This window comes from Cyprinodon variegatus, unplaced genomic scaffold (genome assembly GCF_000732505.1).
Source record: "Cyprinodon variegatus isolate N-32 unplaced genomic scaffold, C_variegatus-1.0 Scaffold81, whole genome shotgun sequence".
Lineage (NCBI taxonomy): Eukaryota > Metazoa > Chordata > Actinopteri > Cyprinodontiformes > Cyprinodontidae > Cyprinodon > Cyprinodon variegatus.
Genome location: NW_015150534.1, coordinates 793,816 through 803,444, shown reverse-complemented (window position 1 = coordinate 803,444; position 9,629 = coordinate 793,816). Strand labels below are relative to the sequence as shown.

General features: G+C 39.3%; 1 protein-coding gene across 7 annotated transcripts in view; it reads right to left on the bottom strand.

The window, feature by feature from the left end:
* The window catches only part of znf217 (zinc finger protein 217), an 18,602-nt gene that overhangs the window by 3,749 nt on the left and 5,224 nt on the right, over positions 1–9,629 (bottom strand). For 6 of the 7 annotated variants that reach the window (XM_015373154.1, XM_015373157.1, XM_015373153.1 and 3 more), the window contains one exon: positions 3,954–5,224. In XM_015373154.1, coding sequence (XP_015228640.1) covers positions 3,969–5,224 — 1,256 coding nt within the window. In that variant the 3' untranslated portion in view covers positions 3,954–3,968. Of the gene's footprint in view, positions 1–3,953; positions 5,225–9,629 lie in introns of those variants that run through there. The other variant, XM_015373160.1, reaches the window with a different exon arrangement.

The window sequence follows — 9,629 nt, the reverse complement described above, 5'->3', positions numbered from 1 at the left end:
TTAAAAGATTTTATGAAATTTCTACTATAAATGTACGAACAGTCCCTGGATTTTAAATTACAGTAGTAGCCATTTAAAATTTCCCCACTTTCCTTGATGGGTACTTGGCTGGTGGCCTACAATTCCTTTTTAAAAATTAATCTTTGTACTAAAATATTCTGTCATGATTTATGGACTTTAAGATCTAAAGAGAAGCGTCATCTCCTGATCAGACCCTGTAATTCAGTGAAAAAGTGGAGTCAGAGTAAAAACAATATGCAAGAGAGGGTCACTCCAGTGGCTGGAAGTTAGAGGGGATTTTGTTGGGAGCTGCAGGGAATCGGGCTGCCATTGCGTTCGACTGGGAAGGGCCGTTTTGAATGGCTGCTATTGTTTAGCACAAATCCTTCCACTAAATATGGTTTCAAAAATAATAATAATAATTCATTTAATTTATACTGCACTTTTCACCAAAAAGGCCTCAAAGTGCTACAAAAAAAGCATTTAAAAAAGCATTAAAAAAGAAATACATAGAAATAAAACAAAATATATAAAATGAAATAAAAAATATAAAATAAAATAATAAAAGCTGTTTTAAAAGAGAAAAAAGAAACATCTAAGGGGGACCAAAAGTTTTGCTAGAAAAAATGTTTTAAGGCCTTTTTTAAAACACTCAGTGGGACTGAGGTGCCCTCAAGGTGTCAGGGAGGGAATTCCCCAAATATATTTTGGGAATCTCCCAAAATATATTGTAATAAAGAAAAATATACTGTTTGTAATCAGAAGTTTCATTTCTACAGTAGCAGCCGTTCAAAATGGCCCTTCCCAGTCAAACGGCTGCCAACTCCTCTGCGACCCCCAGCGAAATCCCCTCCAACTTTCAGCCACTGGCCTTCTCCTGGGTGTGCATATTTTTGACTGAAATACAAAGTCTGACCAGGAGATGGCGCTTCTCTTTAGATCTTAATGTCAGCAAATCCTGACAGAATATTATAGTACAAAGATTGATGTTTAAAAAAAGGAATTTTAGGAGACCAGACAAGGACCCATCAAGGAAAGTTGGTAAATTCTTAATGGCTACTACTTTAATACTAACAGTCTTTAGGTGCCGAACAATTGCTATTCAATTTGCAGCCATTAAAACATTTACCACTGAGGCAGCGACTATAACATCCATGTTCCTGATTCTAGCTCCTTCCTAACTGCTAGCACTATTCAGATAGCATCTATTACGGTGACCACGACGCGGCGATAACGATGAATTATTCACACCAAGTCAGGATTTTTAAGCTGTAATATCTCCTGTGGACAGGCTGCACAGTGATGCAGTGGGTAGCACTGTTGCCTTGCAGTAATAAGGTTCCGGGTTTGATTCCCAGAGTCTTTCTTCGTAAAGTTTGGATGTTCTCCCAATGCATGAGCAGGTTCTCTCCGGGTACTCCGGCTTCCTCCCACAGTCCAAAAACATGACTGTTAGGTTAATTGGCTTCTCTAAATTCTCCTTAAAAGTGTGTGCGTGAATGGTTGTGTTTATAAATGCGTTAAAATGTTTCTAATTAATTCATATTTAATGTGTTAAAGTCCCAGAGGAAAAAAAAGATACTCTAACGGTGGGCTGATCCTCAGTATAAATGCTACAGCAGACAGTTTATAACTCTATTTTTCTTCCACTGCTAAATGCTAAATGTATTCTTATTATATTTTTTGTGTACTTTCTGTAAAACATTTTTCTGCCCCTCCTTTTTTATTGAATAAATGAAAAAAGCACTTCTACCTACTTGTAGTTAATGTAAAAGTCTGTTGAAGCAGTTTTCAGATCAGTTATTTCTAACGTTCCTCTTTACAGTCTCTCACTGCTCTTTCTGCTTCATTTTAAAGAAGTGAACCAACATTTGCAGCTACAGAGGGATTCACTTAAAGCATGGGCAGTTCTAGACGGGAGAAAACGGGGCCAGGGCCCCCTTAAGAACTAGTCCTAGCCCCTGTACTGAAGACATAATACTAAAAATGCCTAATGAGGATATTTGATGGAACAGACTTTGCCTGATTGTTCCCTTGGACCTGGAAACCTGGAAGCGCTGTGAGGATCATGTTCTTTGATTTCTGCAGTGCTTTCAACACAATCTGGAGCTGTCAGGAGTGAACCAGCACCCTGGACTACCTCACTGGCTGTCCACAGTATGTAGGGGCAAGGGGCTGTGCCTCAGATAAGTTGGTCTGCAGTACGGGGGTCCGACAACTCCTCTAGCTGCCACCTCCAGAAGTTCTCTGATGATTCTGCAATAGTTCCCCTCAACGCAGGTTGGGACGACTCAGAGTACAGGCAGTGGACACAGAACCTTGTGGCCTGGTGCCAGCAGAACCACCTCCTGATTAATGCAGGGAAAACCAAAGCTTGTGGTGGACTTTCGCAGAAGCAGATCCCACTGACACCACTGAACATCCAGGGAACGGACATTGAGACAGTGGACTCCTATAATGGTAAATGGCCTGTACTTATATAGCTCTGTTTTTCAAGTCAGTAGACTTAACCAAAAGCGCTTTACACTACATTCATTCACTCATTCACGCACACACTGATGGTGGCAAGCTACATTGTAGCCAGAGCTGCCCTGGGGCTCACTGACAGAAGCGGGGCTGCCGTACACTGGCGCCACCGGGCCCACCATCAGTAGACAATGCAGGTGAAGTGTCTTCACAAAGTCGGAGCCGGGGCTTGAACCGTCAATCCTTCGATTTCAGGGCAAAGTCCTACATTCAATGCCACTGTCATACCTGGGCGTTCATCTGAATAACAAACTCGACTGGACTCAGAACACTGAAGCTCTGTATAAGAAAATTCAGAGCAAACTCTTACTGATGAGGAGACTGAGGTCTTTAGGAGTCCAAGGGGCGCTCCTAAAGACCTTCTATGACTCTGAATCTGTAGCTGAGAGAACAGGAACAGGAAAACAAAAAGGCTCCTAAATAAATTAACATCTCTGTTGGATAATGTCTCCCACCCTGTGCATGAAGCTGGTGCTGAACTGGAGAGTTCCTTCAGTGACAGGCTGCTGCACCTTAAATGCACCAGGGAGCGTTATCACAAATCCTTCCTCCCAGCAGATGCAAGACTCTAGAACAGGGGTCTTCAACATTTTCCTGGCCAAGGACCCCCAAACTGATGGCGAGATGGAGCGGGGACCCCCTAATTATATATATTGTATTATTATTAAAGTATTTCTGATTCTGATTCCTGCTTGATGGGACAGGTGTTGAGAATGAAATGGTGTCCAGCTTGAAAGAGCTGTGTCACTGAATGTGTGCATTGATGACTGAAAGACTTTATTGTCTGTCTTTATTCATGTTAATGTGTATTTAAAGACATTTCAATTATTGAAAAAAGTTGCAGGGGGGGATATATAAAAAAGTAATCAACCAAAACTTTCGCGACCCACATGCAGTACCTCCGTGGACCCCCTAGGGGTCGCGGATCCCCTGTTGAAGACCTCCGCTCTAGAACCATTACGCTTCCCAACAACCTCAATCAGTTGTTCCATTCATGCTGATTTTTTGCAGTTTCTACCTTAGTCAGTTAAATAACATGATGCTGTCATCTTGTATTTTTCATTTTCGAATATCCATTACTGTAAAAATGTCCATAGCTGTATATTGGTTATTTATTCTCCAAGTTTACAGTTTTATATTGTTAAACCACTTTAATGTACAGTATTTTATTATCGTTTAACTCTTCATTATTATGTTATTCTTATACACTTTTCTATGGTGCATATTTGTGTGACACATTTTTTTCTATAATCTTTTTGCTTCCTCATCGTGGGACAATAAAGGGATTTTCTATTTCTGAAAATCAGTTTTAATTATGATATAATTAAAACTGATGAGTTTATTTTGTAAAATGTTTTAATAGCGGCAGAATGGTTTTAAAAAAATAGAACATTTTGGTCATTTTTTTGTCTCTAAAACAGTAATAAATATTATTTAAAAGCCTAACTCTTACCAGCTCTTGGGTTGGCCACGCCTCCATGGCTGGGGTTGGCTGGCGCGCTGTGGTAGAGCGACGCCAGCTCGCTTGGTGTGTAGTGCAGAAAGTTCATCATGTTCCAGTCCGACTCCAAGCTTCCTCCCAGAGGAGCAGGCGTGGTTTTTATTGGACACAGAGCCTCGGAAGCGGAGGAAGGCCCCGGCCCCTGAGTTACAGCTTTGACGTTTCTTCCCTGGATTAACAGTCTGTTGGCTCCCTCTGCTGGCGGCGCCCGGAAAGACGTTTTCTCGCCACCCTCGACCTCTCTGTTTGTTGGCATGGAAAACTTCATTCTCTTGCCCGAAGTGTCGGCATAATCCATTTGAGGGAGGCTTCCGAATCTGCTGGACAGGCAGAGACGAGCGGCGTCCGAGTTCCAGATGTTGGCATTCCTCACCGGGTAGCTCCTCTCGCCCGCCGCCCCTCTGCCTGCGTTGGTTTTCCTCATGACCTCCGTGAATCGTGACGATTCCTGGCTGGGTTGAGGTTCTGCGTTTTGTCTGGAATGCTGCGACGCTGCCCCCTGGGTGCCGTCCTGACCTGCTGCGGGGACGGGCGAGCGCTTCTGGTTAGCAGGAAGACCCTCGTGAGGTTTGGGGGGCTGCGGGAGCGGGGATTTGGTTCGGCGAGGGTGACGTCTGTCGGTCGTCTGCAGCGGAGCGACGTCTTTCCCATCCAGGGCAGGCGGGCACCCCGTGTAACGCCTTGGCTTCCCGGTGGCTCCGTAATTTATCTTCTTGGCATTTTCTAATTTGTCTTTATGCACCAACCTTTTGTGCATTATCAGAACCTCGGGGTAAAGGGTTTTGTAGGCACAGAACGAACACGCATTTGGAGTCGATGGATATCTGGTTTCTGCAGCTATAGAGATGGACACCTTTAAGGATAAATTTAACGGGGCCTCAGACTTCTCCTCCTCCTTCTTTAGGTTAACCGCCACCGGAAGGTCGAGCTGCGCCTCCATCGGCTCCGTTTTCACTTCTACAGGTTTGTCTGGTTTGTCGTCCAAATCTTCAAACCTATCTTCAGTTTTTCTCTTTGCCTCCCAGAGTTTAGGTCTGTTTGGGGCGGCGTCACCATCAAGAGGAGGTAGTGACGACGCATCTCTGCTGGTTATTTCAACGTAGGGTTTGTCTTTGTGGCGGCGATCATAGTGATATTTCAGCGAAGTCTTCTGAGCAGCAGCATAGTCGCAATAGGCACATTTATAGGGTTTCTCACCTGGAAAACAGAGAAATGAAGCAGTTTTAATGGAATTGAACTGTAAAAATTATGCCTTACAAACAAATTTATATCATCAAACTTATTCAGTTTACTCCACTAATCGAAAAAAAAATTCCAATGAGTTAATTTTGTTCCATTATTGTTGCAAGGGAAAAAAAACTTTAAAGGAATAGTACACCCAAAACATGATTAGCCTTCATTTTCTACTCACCCCCATGCTGAACAACACTCTGGAGTACTTTTTTGATATCTCAAATGCATCTGGAGATCTGGGAGGCTTCTTGCTGTCTGCTGACATTCAAATAATGGAGGTTTATGGCGCCCGAGGCAGAAAGGTCCATAAAAGTCCACAAAAAACGTGTCAATATTCCTCCATACTGCTCGTCCAATGTATTCCAAGTGTCCTGAGTGGGTAGCATCCAGAATTTACTCGAAACGAAGTCATTTAGAATGTTTTTAGAGCATAAACAGTAGTGTATAGGATTTCCTGAAAGCGCGCACCTGCGCATTCACGACGCTACGGAAGCCGGCAGACCAAACCAGATGAAAGTGCGCGATCTCCAGATGCATTAGAGATATCAAAAAAGTACTCCAGAGTGTTGTTCAGCATGGGGGTGAGTAGAAAATGAAGGCTAATCATGTTTTGGGTGTACTATTCCTTTAACTGATGCTTCATGGTGCTCATTAACTGATGCACAAGAATAATTTCATGTGCATCACACTGCCGTGCGTCATCCTGGACTCATTGTGAATGCTCTATGTATACGCCCAAAATTGAAAAAAATACATAGAAAGTTCAGCATTTTAGGAGATTCTGGAAGGTCAGGCATACGCTGGCTAAATCGGCAAAGTGTGACAGGGCCCTACAGGGTTCCTACAGCATAAGGCGAGTTAAATTCAAGACTTTTTCAGACTTTTTAATGCCACTTGAAGTAAAAATTTAAGTCCCAAATTCACAAGAAAGACAAGAAAAACCTGCTTGCGACAACTTAACCCAAAAGGTTTATTTTAACATAAACCACTGCACTAATGTTTCATATTTTGAAAAGCTTCCCATACAGGAAGAAAGCTAAAAACACACAAATGACAGATATATTTTAACAATTATTTAACAGAATTCACAAACTTTGTTTTAGCAGGGAACAAAACAAATCAGTTTTAAAGCCCCAACATAACCAGTGCTAAGTCTTTTTAGCAGCTATTTTTCTTTGTATGGTTTTCTTAGTATGTTTGATTTGGTGATAAGTGGAGGCGTTGCAGAGACAAGGGTGGAACTAAACTGAGAAATACCGGCTGTTTCTCTGTAACTCCATTTTGACGCTTTGTGTTTCGTGCTTCGCATGTGCGACTCCACTGCCTTAATTCCCATCGTTCTGAGCTGGAATGACTTCTTGCACTAAATCCACTGAGCCTCATGTATGTTCCCTGGTTTTAGCCATGGAGAAAACTCTTAGCTGGAGCCAATTATGGTTACATTTTCACTTGCTCATATTTAACTCTTTGGCTAGCAGGTTAGACTCTACCCAATCAAACTCCTCCAAGTCCCATTGATACATTTTAGATAAAAAAAAAATGTTAAATACCAAACAAAAAGCAGTTTTTAACCGATTATTGAATTCATTCAGACACAAGCTAGCTAATCAAGCTAACCGTTGCCGCTTCTCAATCTGTGTACTTGTGCCGCAACAATGCTTTTATTGGTTCCGCTATCGGGACGAAACCAATAATGGTGAGCCATTTTTTTATTAAATAATAAAAAAATAATTGTCAATTTTAACGTTTTATTTAGATTACATAAATAAATTGTAATAAAAATAATCCTATTTATGATGTTTTAAAAATTAATACCTACGAAAAGACTGATTTAAGACATTTTAATACCAATTAAGGCCTTAGTTTTATTTTGAAGAATTCAATGCCTTTTAAGGCTTTTTAAGGACCCGCAGGAACCCTGCTCTAACTAAATGTGGAAGGAAAACACTACAATGGTAAACCTACCAGAGACACACAACTCAGATTGGTAAAAAACTATCAAGGAGGACGATGATTTGTTGTGCACTTTATAAATCTGGCCATCCTGAGCAAACAGCTATTGTTGAAGGGAAGACTTAATTAGAGCCGCTGGCTAGAAGAAATATAAGAGAGACAGCAAATGACCGTTTATACATGCTGCTCATCCGTTCTGACTGAGTTTAAGCTAAAATGCAAAAGTATGGAGAGAAAATTTGTTCAAATATTATTGAAAGTTAAGAAGATATTTAAAATAAGGAAAACTGAAGCAACGTTTCAAAAACGTTTTAATCAAAAACTAATTTTGAGAGCATTTGTGTGTAAAGTTCGATATTATTTGTTAGACTTTAAGATTTTATCTACAAAATCTTTTTTTGTTTCTATATTTTTCAAATGTTTTTAATTAAATTAACAATTTTTTTCATTTATATATATATATATATATATATATATATATATATATATATATATATATATTTATATATTTTTATATATATATATAAATTTTTCAATGATTTTCAGATTTTTCTCTTTTTTTGCATTTATTTTTTGCTGATTTTATTTTTATTTGTCTTGTTTTCCTTTTCAAATCCCATTTTACAGGTTTCTTCTCCTACAGGTCTGAGTTTTCTGTGCAGAGACCAATAGAAATAAGTCTGCTTTGGGTGGACGCCATCAGCAGCGTTTCTATTGGCCCGTGCACAGACTACCCAGAGGTGTAAAGGGGGAAATCTATAAAACAGGTTTTGAAAAGTGTGCATCTTGTCTCAGCATGAGCCACAAAACTTTGAAGAAGAAAAGGGTTTTGTGACATAATCTTTTTAGAAAATCTGTATTATTTTAAAAAATACGTAAATTATAATAAATTACTTTAAAAACCTTTTTTGATTAAGAAATTTTTTAGATTTATGTTTCATAGCAGTTTCTTAACATATTTTCTTTAACAATTCTCTATCCTTTACTTTCAATAATATTGGAACAAATTTCTCTCCATACAGAGAGGAATGGCTAAAAACTGTCTGCATGCCTGGTAGAGAGCAAAAGGCCTGCAATACTCTTTATATTTTTATTTATTGAAAATCATTTTAGTCAGTCTTTTAAATGTCACCCTAATAGTTATTTTTTTTAATGTTTCAGGTTGTAACATTAAATCATTTTCTAGTGAAGCGTTCAGCAACACCGGTGCGTCAGTGCATGCGATACAAGAGCTGTTTCTAACTGACTGACTAAACAAACTGTGTTTAAAAAAAACTTATCTGTCAACATGATGCATCTGCTTTAAAAAAATTTCTCATCTTTTGCAGTTTATCATTAAAACGATCAAGAATCTTGTAGCAGCATACAAGGAATAGGAACGCTTCAGCCGTTACGTTTTTATTTTAATTTTCTCGTTGTGTTTTCCTTTTCCTCTCAGTTCTCAGTCAACTTATCTGAATTAAAGCTAACTTCAAATTGACTCTTAGTTTATTTACGTTTCTTTCTGTACTTATTGTTTTAAAAATATGATTTAAAAGCCTAATCCACTAGCATCCTCATTCACATTTTCCCCTAAATTTTCACATTATATGTTTACATTATTTATCAGCTGCACCAAAAGATATCAAAGATATTTTTAATTTAAATAGATATGAAGTAATACAATATAACTGACAATAACTTAAATCATATCATTGTTTTAGGTCATCAAATCAGTTCAGTTTTGTCTGTCAAATAAACTGCCAGCGGTGTGTTTAATGTCCTAGGGAAACGGCTGTTCCAACCGTTTGCATTTCCAAATTCTCCCGAGTGGTGCACGATTTTACACGAGTGAATAAAGTGAATGTGATTGGTCGTTTATCAAGGGCGGGGCTTGATGTTAACCATCGCCCGGGGGAAAGTAAAAATTTCATTGCATTTGCCCGCCGGGCAAAAATTTTTTATCACTCAAAATTACTTTAAAATGAACCACAGGCGTTGCCGGCGCCATTTTTGTTGTTTTGTACACATTCTGGCGTGATTTGAAAAAGCTGCGTGATTTTCCGCTAGATGGCGTGATTTTTCTCTCCTTGGGGAGAGAATTCTGCATATGGCAGTCTTCTGTACAGTGATGCAGGTCATACATTAAAAAATGTTCATAAAATTTCTCTTAGACTTTGAAGTGGTGCATTTAAATGTTATAGATCTAAACCTGTTAAATTGGTGAGTAGTAGTAGTGTAAGTTTTTAACCTGTCAAGTTTTTTTTTTAGATTTTTAACATTCCAATTTATATTTTTCCAACCACACAACAGTTTAAAGCAAAGTTTAGTTTGAAAAGAATGTTCAGGAAGGATTGAAAAGCATGTTAACACGGTAATGTAGGCCTGAGTTCATTATCTGACGCATCCAGATACACACCAGGAACCTGGAAACTTA